Source organism: Pavona decussata, unplaced genomic scaffold (genome assembly GCF_977016875.1).
Source record: "Pavona decussata unplaced genomic scaffold, jaPavDecu1.1 SCAFFOLD_102, whole genome shotgun sequence".
NCBI lineage: Eukaryota > Metazoa > Cnidaria > Anthozoa > Scleractinia > Agariciidae > Pavona > Pavona decussata.
This window is the reverse complement of record NW_028145517.1, coordinates 4,661,586-4,678,877: the sequence shown is the minus strand read 5'-3', so window position 1 is coordinate 4,678,877 and position 17,292 is coordinate 4,661,586. Positions and strand designations below refer to the sequence as shown.

At 35.4% G+C, this 17,292-nt stretch overlaps 1 protein-coding gene across 5 annotated transcripts in view; it reads right to left on the bottom strand.

Annotated features, from left to right (window-relative positions):
* The window catches only part of LOC146471782 (neuroepithelial cell-transforming gene 1 protein-like), a 27,898-nt gene extending 10,606 nt beyond the window's left edge, over positions 1-17,292 (bottom strand). Inside the window, exons 1-12 of one of the 5 annotated variants that reach the window (XM_085120328.1) lie at positions 17,189-17,292; positions 17,014-17,065; positions 11,107-11,205; positions 9,940-9,990; positions 8,863-8,925; positions 6,879-6,971; positions 6,292-6,390; positions 4,003-4,074; positions 3,240-3,302; positions 2,336-2,432; positions 1,828-1,904; positions 960-1,067 (exon numbers count right to left, since the gene is read on the bottom strand). In XM_085120328.1, the coding sequence (XP_084976454.1) occupies positions 960-1,067; positions 1,828-1,904; positions 2,336-2,432; positions 3,240-3,302; positions 4,003-4,074; positions 6,292-6,390; positions 6,879-6,971; positions 8,863-8,925; positions 9,940-9,990; positions 11,107-11,205; positions 17,014-17,065; positions 17,189-17,196 (882 nt within the window). In that variant the 5' untranslated portion in view covers positions 17,197-17,292. Of the gene's footprint in view, positions 1-959; positions 1,068-1,827; positions 1,905-2,335; positions 2,433-3,239; positions 3,303-4,002; positions 4,075-6,291; positions 6,391-6,878; positions 6,972-7,082; positions 8,580-8,862; positions 8,926-9,939; positions 9,991-11,106; positions 11,206-13,184; positions 13,341-16,426; positions 16,816-17,013; positions 17,164-17,188 lie in introns of those variants that run through there. The other 4 variants (XM_085120327.1, XM_085120329.1, XM_085120330.1 and 1 more) reach the window with 4 other exon arrangements.

The window sequence follows — 17,292 nt, the reverse complement described above, 5'->3', positions numbered from 1 at the left end:
AAATCTGAGTCCTCCCAACTAGAGTCGAACCTAAGACCTTCTGATTACTAGTTCAGATGCTCTACCACTGAGCTACAGGAGACTCGTGGGAGCTAAGGCCATTAAACTAGGTTTATGGGGCAAACATCCTGCATACTGCTAGGATTGGAATGTCGAAGAGTGTTATAAGTGAAAGAAATGTTATGTTATCGGAAATCTCGATTTTTCTTTTTCCGAGTATGCCTGTCACTGACTGAAAATACATCTATCAAGATTTAAGTTGGGATGTTCCAAAAAATCAAACTATTATTTTCGAGTTTCCTTTGAAAGCGTACTAAAACAGCTAAATGATATTACGCCCACACAACGTACCCTCACCACAGGAAACAAACGTTAACTGCATTTGAAAATTATGTCCTGCTTCAATTAGCTGATTAGTTTTAAATCAAACAGAACTTCTCTTTAAGCGACGATTTCCGATTTGGAACAGATTATCTGCCGTGAGGGACCACTCCCCTAACCAAAATGAGGTATTTTGTCTGCACCACGAATCTGCAATCCAAATCGTGTCCAGATGTGTCCTTTAATTAGAAAGATTTTTCAAAACCAGGTAGTGTTAAGGTGCTGTTTACAAGGCAATTTTCTTGCAAATTGTCTCGCAATTTTGTTGCGACACAAGTTGCACGAATCATTGCCTAGTGTAACATGCTCTGGAATGAAAAGTATCGAAATATTTTTGTTGCCGCAATCGTTGCGAGTAGTAGAAGTCGGTTCCACTTCTCACAACGGTTATTGCAACAAAACCGCCGCGAGACATGTCCATATCAGGGCGTGTTACACTAGGCAATGATTCGGGCAACATGTGTCGCAACGGGGCAACGAAATTGCGAGGCAAGTTTCAAGAAAAATTGCCTAGTGTAACAGCGCCTTTAGGTTCGTTAGCAAAAATCGTGGTCTAACCGCTAAGCAATACCTCTTACCTGCAAAAAATCCGCCACGCTTCCCCCTTGCAGGAGTTTCTCATCGAGAATTGTTTTAGCCTCAAATTGATTCGCGCAGTACCGCGCGTAACATCTCAGGCCCAGAAACTACAGGTGGAAAAAATAAGATGAAGAATATTTCGTTTGATATAAACCTTAGCAGAGGATGAATTTAAGGACGGTGCCTACTAATATCGAACTATTTTTGTTCGGTTTATGACTATGCTGGAAAAGCAGATCTTAGAAAGGTCCATTGGAATCCAAAACGAAAACTGGGGGTAACCATGCATTTTTCAGAGATAATTAAGCAATAATATCTCTAAAAAGCGCCAAAATATGAAGCAATGTGTGGGATTTTTTCCTAAATTGAAGCTTAATTATCTCTGAAAAATGCATGGTTACCCCCAATTTTCTTTCCAGATACCAAAAGCGTTTGCTAAGTTCTGCTTTCTCTGCATAGTTTTAAACCGCGCAAAACTATCCCCATATTAGCAGGCACCACCCATAGGAAACCCGAAAACCTCGAGATGCGCAGAACATATGCGCAGTAACAATAGTAGGCACCGTCCTTAAGTCAGTCTGTCTGGCTGTGTTTTAGTTTGCCAGTGGAATACCCTCTCAGTTAATGTAGTCAGCTTGTAAATGAGTCAGCAGGTGAGATTGTCTGTAGGTCAGTTGATGTTAGTCAGTTCAGTTGTTCAGACAGTCTCTTAGTCAATCAGCCAGCCGGTCAGTCAACCAGTCAGAGACACAAATCAGCCAGCCAGTCATTCAGAGAGTGTCAGTCGGCGAGTCTGTCTGTCAGTGTAAGTAGTTACGCTAAAGCCTACTTTTCGTATACATATGGACATAAGAATTTTATACATACCCAGTTTAACATAATATCTCCTATACTATCTGTAGTGCCATCACTTGATCGAGCGTTTTTGAGTTTTGTATGGAGGTCTGAAAGAAAAGTTCTAAATCAATTTTTTTATTGAAAATTTATTTAGTGCAATAATTAAGCAATGCTTGGGTGCTTACACTCACTCAACGGACTCTCTTAGCAGGCATTTTCAGGATGGGGGAGGTGGGGGTGGGGGCACATATCATTGGAGGGAAAATTGCATTATCGAATAATTTTTCTTGCAGCATGATGCAACTTGTGTCGCAACAAAACTTCTGGCTAAGTTGCAACAAAAATTACTTAATGTAACAGCACCTTTAGAGAGTTAACCATACCAGATCATGGGCTTATTTTCAGGACCTCAGACATATTATCAGAAGGATTTAATCTCTGCAAGGTTGGGGCAGGAGGGGGGATGTTAAAGTTTGGGATTTTATGATACATTACAAAAGGCATCAACGAAGTAAGTAGAAATGAGTAATGTCTGTACCTTGATGAAGAGCAAGTAAAACTTCTAGGCAACCAAAAATCTTGGAGAATTCATATTCATTCATTAGCTTCAGTTTGTACATGGGTGCATAATAAACCTGTTGAAACATTAGATTTAGAACTTGAGAACTCAATTTCAAAACTACTAAGAGCAAAGATAAAACATTATTTTGTTGGCACGAGAACGCGCTCACATTTTGAGGCATGTCGGGGTTTACATGAGCAACGGTTTGACAATCTAAGTCAGGTCACCATTAAAGAGTTGAACAATTCATTGCTTTACATGAAGCTGGTTACTTTCTTACAACATGTGCTTCTTAAAATTGAACCCTCCTTTTTTTTCAGGTTTTGTGCCAACCAATAACAAACTCTTACTGATTGCTCATGTTAATCTTGTTTGATGAGAAGTTCAATTGGATTAATGCCTTTTAAAGCTTCAGTTTCTCAATTATCCAGACTTGATTCTTCAGACCATTTACAGGAACCTAAGGGCACTATCCATTTGCCCGAACTGGCCGACCAGTCAGATACTTTATGGAGTGCGTCATTTTAAAGGTATTGTCGTACAAAAAGTTTCTCACTTCAACATTCCGAAAATGGTAACCGCCATTCTAAAGAAATTTGAAGGACTAGCATATTTAAACTGGACCTTCAAAATTGCACATTCCCTTTGTGAACTGCCTAGTCTCTCAATCTGGCAAGTTCTGACAGATGGCAAGCACCCTTAGTGCAGATAATTGAGGTGCTACTTTATAGGCACAAACAAGCTACTTCCTGACAGCCTTTGTTGTGGAGATTTTAAATCTCAAAACCCAATCATTAAGTCATCAAGGCAGTGATTCAACCCTTCAGCTCACATTAACAAACAGCTGATATTTATTAATTTAACAATCTGCAGATCATACCTCTTTGATCATCTTGAGATCAGAAACAACATTTTCTTCTCCAGAACAGACTTCATAAATAGCCTACCAAAGGACAACAAATTCACTTTTAAGTTTTAAACTAGAAATAAAACCCTTGTATTACATGTATGCAGCAGGCTATCAAAGGTTGAAAACTTTGTTTCCTTCACAGTAAACTCTGTGTCATTATTAGCCGGCTGCCAGTTGTTAAGGACATTTAGATTTGACTATGAGTATGACTTTTCAAATTCAGTTTTCCATGCTTTCAATAATCAATCATCACACCATTCATTTTTGGCAAATAGGTTTGGCACATTCCCAAGCAATTTTTGGCTAGTAAAATTTGTGAAACACTGAAGTACTGCACAGATCACAAAATTGTAAAATTATTTCTCATTTTCAGATTATTTATTGCAAAAACAAATAATTGAGAGAAAAGCCTGAACTATAAGTAGGACTGCATAGCGGATTTCATTGATTTTACTGCTTAAAATGAGAAGTTGAAAGTTGAAAAGGAAACCAATGATTACCATTTTCAAAGTTTTTTCTGTTACAAAAGCTATGGATGGCAGAACCTGCTTTCCATGCGCCACATGTGAAAATATAATGATGTGCAGGAGTTGTCTTTACAAGTGTGGGATTTTTGTTGCTTAATGCCGGTATTCAGTGCTCACGTTAAAAAAACTGTCTGAGCTCCCCTCCTGCCAAAACCCTGGTCATATGAGAAGAAAATAGATGTTGATCATCCTTATTCTGTACCTACCTCCTGTCTCTTAATTTCAGTCTGTGAGAGAGTCTTGCTAACTTCATTGTTTGAAACACTATCACTCCATGACTAACAAGCAAAGAAGAAGAGCAAACATTAATACACGAAATTAGGCCTATATTCTATTGAAACAACCATTGGCCTTTCAAAACCACATTCATGAGTACCATGAAAATTAGGCATATCAGAATTATTAATGTTCCCCAAGGATTTAAATCTGACTTTCCAGTAGAAAGGCCAGGATTTGTAGAAATATCACCAAATACAGTGATCTCCAAGGAAGGGTCATGATCAGGCAGTGCTAAACAAGTATATCCTCACTTGCTCCATTTGATCCGTAAATGGTGAAACCCAACAGGAGACTTATTACCGATAAGTTATAGTGTATGAACAGCACAGCGTTCAGAAATTCCATTATTCACCCACCAGCACCCACCTTGTTTCATTTTAATTTCGTGTTTACACTGCAATGTGCATTTGATCATTTTATGTTAAAAGGCACAATAGCAGTACTAAGTTATTATTATTATTATTATTATTATTATTATTATTATTAATATTATTATTATTATTATTATTATTATTATTATTAAAATAATATCTTTCTTTATTATAATATTCCAAGCAAAATTGATATTTACAAGTTAAAAGTAGAAAAAAAAGCTATTAAAACCTATTTACAATTCAATATTTAAAATTCATTTCGATTAAAAAAAGCGACTATTTCCAAGCACAACAGAGCTATTTTCAAGCACAATTTTTAACAATAGTAAGACTAAAATTTTGATGAAATAAAAAAAGTTGTTTAATATTATTAATATTAGTTTAATATTATTAATATTATTATTATCATCATCATCATCATCATCATCATCATCATCCTTCTAGGCCAGAATCCCAGCCATGCTGGGGGACTTACGCCGACACTCTGGGAACATAACGCTGGACTCAATAGCATTCTCAGCCTATGAAGAGCATTTTGTTAAAAAAATTTTTATTTATTTAATATTTACTTAATTTGTTTCATGAGTGTAGTAACAGCACCAAGTGACATATTTCATTAATTTTAACCTTCCAAGATAATTTTTTAGTGTACATGTATTTGATAACTGAGGTTTTGTTGCAAATTTTAATTTTTTTAATTAGCTTTGCCTTTATGATACCAAAAAGGAAAAAAAATCACAATCGATATGCAGATGTTGGCAGGGAAATCGCAACAGCTAAGTAGCCAATTACTGTGGGCCCAGAAATAAAATATATGTAAAAGAAAGAAAGAAAAAACACAATCACATGCAGCACATTATTGGTGCTGTGCCTAATTGCCACTGTGCTTAAAAATAATGGTTGAATCTTAAAGAGTAATATTTTTTTGACAAATGAAATGCATGTTTCATCACACAACTGGATGCAAAATTAATAAGAACAACTTCAATAATTACTGGCAGTATAAAAACAAAAATTGGATTCTTGCAAAGGCTATTTTAAGAAACATTATTAGAATTACTGTGTTCTACAACAGCTACCTAGTTGTGACGTTACTAGGAGTTAATTCTAAAACTGATTTTAAATAGTAGTTTATTATTTTTTTGCAGAAACTCACTAACTTGATAATCTGAATAGTGAAGAAAACAAGAATGAACACTCAAGATAACAAAAAAATTAATTTAAAGGTAATTGCTTTAATTCACCTTAAGAGAACAAAATTTTTTGGAACCCACAAACTTCAATTAAAGAGTTCCCATTAGTCAAATTAATTAAACACTGTCCTATTATAGAATGTACATCCTCTTTAATTTAATAAGATGGTGCAATACTTAGTGTTTACAAATTAAATTTCTAATCGCTGATAACCTTACAACAACGGAAACAATTTCGACATGCCAAGATGCACAGTTGGTCTACAGCAACAAAATGTTAATAGAAAAATGAAATTTTCCCATACTTCAGATTTAGCTGTAAAGTAGTTATTTTTGAGAAGGTGCAAACAAAAATACTATTGCATGGCATTTTCTGAGTGTGTTGATCTACATTTCTTAATCTCAAAAGCAATGCTAACACATTAAAGCTTTGGAAGTACAGGGTAATATTGATCTCCAACCCAAGATTTACTACAAATAATATTTATCGAAGTAATGACATAGTCTGCGCAATGTTTTTCAACACATTAACAAACAATTTAACAAACGTTCCTCAATGAAAGAACATGTAAATCACGCAGACAACCTAACTAAGACACGGCCATGACCTGACGCATGAAACCTTCAAAACAACAGATTTAATGCATACCTTACTAGGTCTGTGCTTGATTGGAGTCTGTGGGAGACGGTACCGCTTTGCAAAATCACTGTCTTTAACTGTGAGACTCGACCTTAAGCTAACAGAACGCTGCAAAGCAAGTAGTTTGCATGTCAGCATTAATGGCTACAATTATGTAGAAGCATTTAGAAAAGAGTCAGATAACCCTGTTGATGAACTATTGAGAGACAAAGACCTTACAGTACTAAGTTTAAACCTTAAACCCGATGCTACCAGCTCTTTCAGCACTGTAATCCTACGCCAGCCAATAAGCAAATTCAAACACATAATTTTTTTGTCTGTCTAGATATCAAACAATAACATTGAAACATTTCTTCTCGGACTCTCAACATAGCGAATCTCTCAAAGGACCCTTTTCAACAAGCAAAGACAAAGAGCTATAAGATGACAGAGTAATATGGAGGTTGATTAATACCCATTGAGCCAAAAAGGTTTAAGTTGTTTGGTTTAGATTTGGGCTCACGACATCCGCAAACTCACAGACAGAAACTTGGGATACCATAAAACTTCAACAAAATGTAAACACTGAAACATGTTAACAAATTAATTGAACAAACCTGTACTAAAATGCCTTTCTTTGCTGGACCAGGAGAAGCATCAACTAAAGTAGTCATGTTTGATACAGCACAAATCTTCTTTGTAGAAGGCTCCTGCATCAGACAAAGAATTTCATCAACACAATCTATTCCGTGTCTAATGTACAAACAATACAATTTAACTTGAGATGAAAATTTCACAACTGTGCACACAGAAATAAACACCTGGTGAATCACTGCCCTTGTCGGCGAAGGAGCCGGCTCAAAAAACTGTGCAGCAGTTGATATGCTATGCCGGCGAAGAAGCGGCTTAATCATGGTTCTATTTGTGACGATCCAAAGCTCTCTTTGTGAAATCAAGCAATGAAGGAAATCCTAAATGGACAATGGCTTGAGATAACTGAACAAAAAGCTGTTTACATCCACACAACTCCCCGACAAGTTACTGTGAACTTCCAGGTCCAGGATATGAAGACAAGTTCTTTTCAATACAAGCCAATACTTTTCTTCACGTAATACATATCTCTCTGGATTAGGCCCAAAGTATTATATGTAGTTTTTCCTTTCATGAGGTTGATCTCATTTGGGACTGTAACATGATCACAGGAATTCAGACAAAGGTCTAGTTTCAAGATTAAAGACAGACATGACAGAAACATGATACACCATGCTGAACAGGATCACTCCTTCACTTCTCCTCAAACAGAAGAGTCATTTACATTAGACAATTCCAATCTAGTGATTTCAGCACCAGAGGAAACCACGGCTTAGCCTTGCCACGAGTTGTGGTGGAACCCAAACAGCATTTTTTACAGTCTTTATGGTCACCAATTAAGTCATTCATATACAAGAAGAAATCAACCAACTTCCTGTGGTTTGAGATCAGGACATGTTTGTTTCAATCATGCATCTCTTCATTGCTACATGTATACAACAATAGAGCTAAGAAATACTAGGCTTCATTTGAATTGGTGTGATTTCTGCCACTTTTTAAAAGGAAAATTTGAATTTTTTTTCATCTATTAGTAATAGTGTTATAACCCTTCAGAATTTGCAGTGTTATAAACCTTTAGAATTGTGTGTTCATTCATGAAACCTACATCACAAATCAAACACAGTTTGACATGGACATAAAAATAAAAAAGTAAAAATGTCTCACTGATTGATCTATCCCAACCTCTCCAGGCTAGAATCATGAAATCACATCTAATTCAGTTTATCTAGGAGCTTAAGCTCCTGGTTTTTCCCATGGCAACTTTTATCTCAGCCAGGCATTAGGGTAAACAACTATCACACTGTTTTTTAGGATCAAAGAAAACCTGAAAGCAATGGCTCTCTGATATAGGGAATTTGCCACAAGATATATAAAATGATACATGGCACTTTTAGTTAGAAATATTAATTTGATATTTACATGTACATCATCTGCAAATTATAACTGCACCAATATTATTATTATTATTAATACCAAAATTAATGGTGAATTACATTGTGTAACCTACAGGAAAATGTACACTAATGCTTTTAATAAAACTGTTTAACAGGTAAAAACTTATGAATGACTAAAGAGAGTTAATGGCTTTCAAAGCATCCCATTCAACAGTTTAGAAAAGCATTTTAATGGATAGTTTGAACTGTTAACTGCTTCTGTCAGCAAATTCATCTAACATGGATTAAAGGACCCTAGTCAGCCTCCTCCATTTTTGATGCCATCAAAATTATTGAATATAATTTGCATGGTGAAGGGAAATGTTATTGCTTTGCTGTAAGTTGTGTTCCTGAAAGTATCTTCATTATGTTTAGTAGTTTTACAGTGATTTCGTTCATTTCGACATGCTCCGAATATAAACAAAAACTCTCGCATATAAACAAAAACAAAGGTGTGGCTGACTAGGGCCCTTTAACATGTGAAATTGGCACTTTTACTAGGTGGCATGTACATATGAAAAATGATGGAGAAAATATAAAAAAAATAGTATCGGCATTACACAAATTGGAAACAAACCTTAACTTCCATGCTTTGTGTAGTATCTTGCTGATCACTGCGTTTTCTCTTCCGGAATTGTTTCTACAAATGGAACAAAAACACATAACTCAATACAACCCCTTTACCCCACAATCTTGAGTGTTAATAACACAGTGGTTTAATGGTTTGCATATTTTGAATGAAAGATCTTGAGTGCTACTTTCTTGCATTATGTTTTGTACTTTACAATGTGGTTCTAATTTTGAGTCTGTGGATGAAATCGCAAAGTGTGACCATTCAATACTATTGAAAGCTACTGAACAGAACTTTCCTATGATACTGTTTATAATGATTATTAAGCCAGTTCTAATATTTGAGTCTGTGGATGAGATCCTAAAGTGTGACCATTCAACTGAAAGCTTTTGAGGCATTCTATGATCTATCCTGTGGTACTGTTTATTATGCTGTACAAGGTAGCTCTAATTTTTGAGTCTATGGATGAAAACCTAAAGTGTGACCATTAAAATAAAAGCTACTGAGCAGTACTTTCCTTTGGTTCTGTTTATTATGCTGTACAAGGTGGATCTAATTTTTGAGTCCATGGATGAAATCCTAAAGTATGACCATTCAACTGAAAGCTATTGAGCAGTACTTTCCTGTGATGCTGTTTATTTTGCTGTACAAGGTGGTTCTTACTTTTGAGTCTGCGGATGAAATCCAGTAGAGTGAACATTTTAGTGAATATTATTATGCTCTTAAGCAGTTCTTCTCTGTAGTACTTAGTGTTATATATATTGTTCTACATGATGCTTTGATGTAAAGCTAAGGTCAAAATCTTGAAAAGCTGGTTTCCTGACCCAACAAAATAAGAAGATTTGGAGAGAACCAGAGCTATGACCCCTCAAAATTCTTTATTGACACGCTGAGTTTGAAAGTTATCTGAACACTATGAAGCACATTATGTTCTGCATTACAAAAAACAGAGTTGTGTTGATTTTAGCAGTTTAGGCTTTGAAACTTAAGTCAGAGCATCAACATGGATATTCTCCTTATTATTTTCCACAATTTTTTATGATATTAGTTGGGTTAATTTCCAACAGTAGTCCATTGCCTTGCCTTAATATCCTTGACGTCAAGGCTTTTTATGCTTAAATGGCTCCCACTTATCTGAAAAGAGATGAACAACACATGTCATTTTTTTTTGTGTGAGTAACACTGTATGAAGAAGGATAAGAAGTGACGATTACTGCTACATTTTAGTAGGTAGGCAGGTAGGTAGGTAGGTTAATTTATTCGGATTATAGAGTCACAAGACAATGCTAGTATCTCCGAATAGAAAGTGTGTAAGAGTAAAATAAAATAAGGAACTAAAATCAAGATCTGTACAAAACTATTAGGCCCAGTTCAGACCCTGAACTTTTCATGACCCGAACTTAATTCAAATTAAGGTTGGCCCAAATCACGAAAATCCCGCCTTTTGATTCAGACGCTGAACTTAATTAGCCGAACTTAATTTACTTCAAGCAAAACCAATCGAAATGTCAGCGTTTATTTTTTATTTTTTAATTTTTTATTTGAAATACGTTATAATAATATATGCATTAGGTGCGGCTCATGAAAAGTTCGGCGTCTGATTGTGAATCAAAGCTGTTCCAAAGCCAAAATTCCCAGCTGAGCCAGGCAGGAACGGAACGGCTGAGCCGTTCCAAATTGAAACAGCCGTTCTCAACTGATTCAGACGCCGAACTTTTCATGTACTTAATTTGAGGTACGCGGTTCGGCTCATGAAAAGTTCGGCGTCTGAACCGGGCCTGACTTATAACTGTTGCAATAATTATCTAAAAAAAATTACATTTACAATCTAAACTACTAAAACTTTTCACAGTAGCAGCAGTTCATCTGATCTGTAATAGAATTCTATTCTGTTATTGAAGAGTGGGTAATTGAATGAAGTCCATGAGTTGTTGTCATAACAAATGGCAATAAAATTATTGTTACTTGTTAACTCCTCTCGAAGCATATATGGTATTCCTTTCAACAAAGCACGAGCTAAGATAAAGGAGTGCTAAACCATCAACACATTCGTAAAAATGAATAAACATGTCTTGTACTCACCTATTTACAAGTGATGACATGTGTAACTTTTGAAGTAGAACTTTGTAAGAACTATATGTACCATTTATTTATCATTTAAAATAACAATCATGAAGAGCTACCTCAGACTCTTCTCTCTTTTCACACCTGTGAACACCACAGTCAAATTACTCTGATCCATAATCATACCTTGAGAAATCGTAAAGATCGTCGAAGACTTGGTGTTCTTGTAAGGGTACAATCCAACTTTTCATTTGTACTTGAATTTAATGTACTTGACATCTGTGCCTGTAGATCAGAAAAGAAGGGAAAAATCCTCATTTTGCAGTCTAAAGAATGAATTATCAATCATTCTTTAGATCAGAACCAATTTGAATATTAACAGAAAACTGGAGAGTACTAAAACACCATACGCACAGCAGAATTTTTATAACTGTCTTTTCTCTAAAGATCATAGAGTCCTAATTAAAAGTGATGACGTCACAAAAACTAAATATATGAAATTATGGGATTTGTCAGTATATTCGGAAAGAGCATGATGAAAAATGACTACTTGCCAAAAATCAGCACATTATTGCATTTTGGGGGCGAGATATTAGCTCTGCTATGCCCTGATGACTCCAACCAAATCCTTCTAATTTTGCCTCAGTTCCAAATGTTAAGAACTGGGACAAAATTAGAATGATTTGTATGGAGTCATCAGGGCATAACAGAGCTAAAATCTTGCCCTCAAATTGAAATAAGAGGCTGATTTTTGGCAAGTAGGCATTTTTCATCATGCTCTTTCCGAATATACTAACAAATCCCTTAATTTCAAAAATTCAAATATTTGTGATGTCACAGTTTAGGACTCTATTCAGCAGGCATAATAATAAATAATGGGGGATTCAATGCACCAGATGTGTGTGAGGGAAAGTCAAAACAAAAGGTACCCCACACTTGCATGTTTTTAAAGTGAGTGGACTAAAACATTCAATAATTTTTTTTTTCAGTTTTGTGGCTACCCAAATTAGGTCTCCTCAATTTTCTGAAATGTTGCACATCATGACATGTGATCCAAATGTTATTACTGACAGTAGACTCAGATGTTGTCTTGAACTCGCGAGGGAATTGAAAATTTGTTTGACATTACCAGTGGAAAGCTACAATAAAACTGTACGAAAAACAATTTCTGATTTAGATGGTGAGAAGTTCATGAAAATGGAAGTCTTTTGTATATCAAAATCCACATGTATACTTGTACAGACTGCACTGTGCACTTTTCTCTACAGTAACGTCATAATGAAGGCTGTTGCTTCACAGGAGTCCCGTAGCCTGGGGCACCCAAGAAATTGCTCTGGGCACCCAAATACATGTATTTTGCACCAGGACCTAACATTTCACAGGTTGGGCTCCTGACTTCTCAGCTTTTAGCCTTGTGGGCTCCATGAAATTTTTCTTAGGCAACAGCCGTGATAATTAGGGAATGCTAGTTCCTAATGGCAACACAGGAATTTGAAAGAGCCTGCAGTTTTTTCGACTCCCGATAACTCGAACCCTCCCTAACTTGAACCTCACACTAACTCGAACCAATTTTCCTTTCCCTTTAGGTCATCTTCTATGTAATTTTACCCTCGATAACTCAAACTCCCAATAACTCGAACTTTTTTCAATTTCCTTTGACAGTTCGAGTTATCGGAAGTCGACTGTATGTGAATTTAAGAAGTAGTAGACCACAATTCACAATCACAGTTTACCCCAAATTTCTCACCAGAAAACCCTCTTTAGTTCAGTTAGCTTGTACCAACATGATTGATCAACCGTTGAAATGTTCAATAGAGGTACAAATGGAATAACGTAACTGCAATGACATACGTGACCGCAAACATCAAAATTCAAGTTGACAAGAAAAAGTCTTCACTATAAATTGAATCAAGTTAACTATGTGACTTGCAAATAACTTGAAGAGACTTCTATTTTCAAGTTCATTATTAATTTTAAATTAACTAGTAATATTATTTCAGATGTAACTCTAACGCTGAGGATTAGAAATAATGGTTTTAGTATTAATAATTTAAACCACAGTCAAATTTGTAAAGCAGCATTATAAAAATGGAATTCAGTGATCATTTTCAACATTTTCATATAAGTTTGTAATTACAACAAAACTAACTTTCAATAATTACTGATAGGAGAAATAAGAGACAGTTATCGACAGCAATCTTTTGCACTGCTTTACAAATTAAGAGTTAATTTTCATTAAAGCATTATATTTTGTTGTATCCTACCTTTTCACCTCAAATGACATTGTCCTACTTATCAAACTATTTACGCACACGCAACGCAGAGTCAATTATTTCTTGCATCAAATAACTGCCCTACAGTAGTATCTTTTCTGTACAAAACTATTTCCAGAATTGAGATCAAGTTACAGCTGAGTATAGATTGCTCTAAAAACAGAACGCTCATAACATCTGCATACTGTTATGAAAAATAACACAACGAATAGCAACATCTAGAGCTAACAATGACAACGTAATAATTTAACCTTCAAGCTGTCAGTGGCAGGAAGCTTCAGAGGCAAAGGTTACGGCTTAAACCAATAAATGTTTCAATGCTAAAAGGTTTTAACTACTCAAATCAAACAAAGGTAATTTTTGCATACATGTACAAAGCAAATGATTACACAAAAAAGTCAGTTTGTGACAGCGGATTTGAGTAATGTATTGATTTTAGGACAAGATCTGATAGCAATGCTAAACCAGCAGTATTTACCTCAAATGGGTTAACAAATTCACTTACTACCATAACATAATATTTATTTAGAACAAAAACATCCTCTGTGACCTATCTTTAGGTGGGTGCTTGTGACAGAAATGTCTAGATCACAAACTCTGTATCACCAATATCTCAAGTTTATATTTTAACTGGCAATTTCTCTGACCAAAAGGTTGAAGATTGTTATTCCAAGTTCAAAACACGAAATATATTAATTCATTTATTTTCAGCATCAATTTGGAGAACTATAAGGAAGTCAACTCTAAATATTATTATTTCTTTTTTTAATTATACTCAGTGGCTGATACAAGATGAAAACACAAAAAGAAAACACTTTTCAGTCAAGTTTCACTGGGCTCCCCGTGCATGCTATTGCTTTGGGAGTAAATTGAACTTGCAAAGATCATAAGACTGAAATTTAAATCACTACTGCCCAAACTCTCCTATGGAAGTAAGGGAGAAGGGATTCTACAGCCAAAAAATTCCGTGTCTGATTGTCTCTCAAGTTGTTTTGAGTCTGACTGTGTTTAAGTGAATATTGTTCAGTGTTTTGGTAAGATGCCTTCCATGAATGTTTAGTGATTGCCTAGGCTTGTAACTAATTAACTAAAAGTAGAGTGTATTCAGCCTAAACACAGAACACAGTGTTTTCAATTGCCCAATAAAACTAAAATACGATAATTTTCCAGCTAAGCTGGAGAAATGAGTCTACCATTGGTATCTAAAAAGCTGTGAAAATTGTCTGCCAAATTGAGCATTACAATTTTTGAGAAATGATAATTCTACTGGTTTTCTCAAAGGAAGCCGGATGAAACAGTCTTTGGAACCCGATTAAATGGTCTATTGGACATATCATTTCGGGGAACAAACTGCATATTTCACCAACGGGCATGGTGATAGTGTGATAAAGCCAATGCTGCAGTGATATTAAATGAAAAATACTGAAATTGCAGTCAGACATAATGAAATCTTAAATAAGTAAATCTTAAATAAGTAAAAACGTTTATCAAAAAGTTAGTTTTTGATAAAAATTTTGTTTTTAACATATTTACAAGGCAGAGTCGTACACATATAAGGTTATATTTTGCAGTGATATTCTTACAATTCTGGTAAACAAGAGAAAAAGAAACATCCCTGAAGGTACAGTCGGACCTCTATTAAGCGGCCACCTATTAGGCGGCCACCCTCCATTAAGCGGCCACTTTCCAAAGTCCCGAATTATTTTTTTGTCAGTAAAGTACTGTATTCGATACCTCTATTCAACGGCCGACCTCTATTAAGCGGCCAGTTTTCAAAGTCCCCAGGGTGGCCGCTTAATAGAGGTCCGACTGTATTCCTTTTTCCAAAAAAAATTCCAGTGGAAAGGACCATTCTAATCCGTTATTTTGATTTCCCACCGAACAAGTTACTGGTTTTTGCCATACAAACAGAAAGTGCCCCTGAGGATCCCAAATCATGGTTCTATCACTTAATTAACAATTAAATAAACAAACTGTAATAAACAGAAATTTTTATCCATATCTGTAGATTACTGTCATCTAATTTGATCATTTGTTTGAGTAGCTTACATCAAATATAAAAAATGATATCTTATTTCAATACTGTGTCTAAGACAACAACAGAAAAGCAAAACACTTCAAAAATAAAGATAATAATTGATAATGGGTCAAGGCCCAAAATTTTCTGGAAAAGATATCCGTATTGATACAGAAACTAATCAGGATGTTGGAAAAAATTCAATTTATTAAAGCACATTTTTCACGAAGGTAAGGCAAGAATGCACTAGCCCGCAAATAGCATAGGCTAATCTAGGCGGGTAGTGCAGTTGATTAGTATATATTTACAGAATATAATTTAAAGATATACCAATAATTAATGTGTAATAAGTTAAGTAAAAAATAATGACTGTCTAAATTAAAATTAAGAAAGTTTCATATTAGCTAATCATACCACTGATATTTGAAAGAAAGAAAGGAATCATCTGATTTATTGCAGCTAGTTGAGAAAATTGTAACGTTTGTTCAAGTCATCATCAGTTCAGGTTCATTACTAAATCTTCCCAAAATGGCTGCAGGTTTAAAATGACTTACTAATTTTAGTCAAGTATATAATAATAAGCTTACTGCTAAAATAAATATAATAATTGCCCATGGCTTACACATAGGAAGTTCTTCCTTTTGATGTAATTAATATAATTTTATTAGGAAATATATCTTGATGAAATCAACACCACCCAAAACAATTTCCTTAATCAAAGTAGTATGAATTATTTAGGGTGCCAAAAATAGTTGACGTTTGAAAGACGTTTCTTTTGTCGAATTGAACGTCGATTTGACGCGGAAAATCAGAGCATTTCAAAACAGTCGTCAACATAACGAAAATTCCTGATTACCTGAAAGGCCACTGATAGAAAAGTGAAATCCTAAAAGCTGTGAACATATCCTGCTTTCTGTGTGAGCTTAAATCATATTCTCACGTTAAGTTGTTTCATTTTGTTGTGGGTTCTTTTTATCAATTAATTTTTAATGACAATATCAAAACAAAATGATGCTCGGAGGCGTCGCAGCTGTGTGGTGAAAAAATGCTTATTATTTCAGGCGTCTATTCCACCCATATCTCCACCTTAAAATATTATTAAACGATTCTCTCTTCAGGGTAATTTCCATCACATATTCAACTCATTTTAACTTTTGATTAGACAGCTACAACGTTAATCTGCTTGCTGACAAAATAAATCGGGCAGATAGCTTACCTTGAGAGCGGGTATCGATCATTTCATTGAGAGAAGGGAAAGATTTAAATGACACCTTCCTCATTCTCTCTGAAACCGGATGCAGAAATCATTCATTTTCACGTTGGTTATATCTGATGTCTTCCTCTGGCTCTGACAAAGATCACTTTTACATTGCCATCGATTCCCACACGAAGAATAATACAAAGTTTCACAATAACTAAGCTTAAATTATTTTGGGCCACAGCCAAAGGGCAAATATCTGTCGCAAATTGCTTTGAATTATTAGAGTGTCACGGATGAGATGATGTTTACAGCCACGACTAATTGCCGGTCGAAGGCCTGTTTTGCGTCACTGTTATCACAAAGATAGAATAGTCTTAATTTTCATAGAGCGATGAAGTGCTTTACACAAGGACACAGGCTAGGGCTGAAATGAAGCTCATTACTTGTAAAGCGAGACGCGACGAGTGATTGAATCTCGAATTCCAATTTAGCTCTTGGGTCAAGCAAAAAATACCTTCGTGTAATCGTAACGATCGAGATTCAAAACTTGCCAAATCACGCCTAATATGTTACAAATTAAGAGAAATAAGAGGTTTTTGTACCTTCAAACATGTCTTGTCCCTGATTCTCCTTTGTTTACTGGTCTGTCCGGATCTAAGTTCCATGGAACAAAGAACGCAAGCACAAAGATAAACAACAGCATAGAAATCTGCAAATACGGCAGGCTCTATTCAAACGCAAAGATACGTCATTCGACTGCAAATTCAGAGGGATTACCTCGACATTCCCAAGTGACGCTGGAAAAATTTGAATATCAAAAGCAAGCTCTCGAAATGGAGTCTCTTTCATTTGGTGCAGTTGAGTAACCTCGCGCGCTGTTT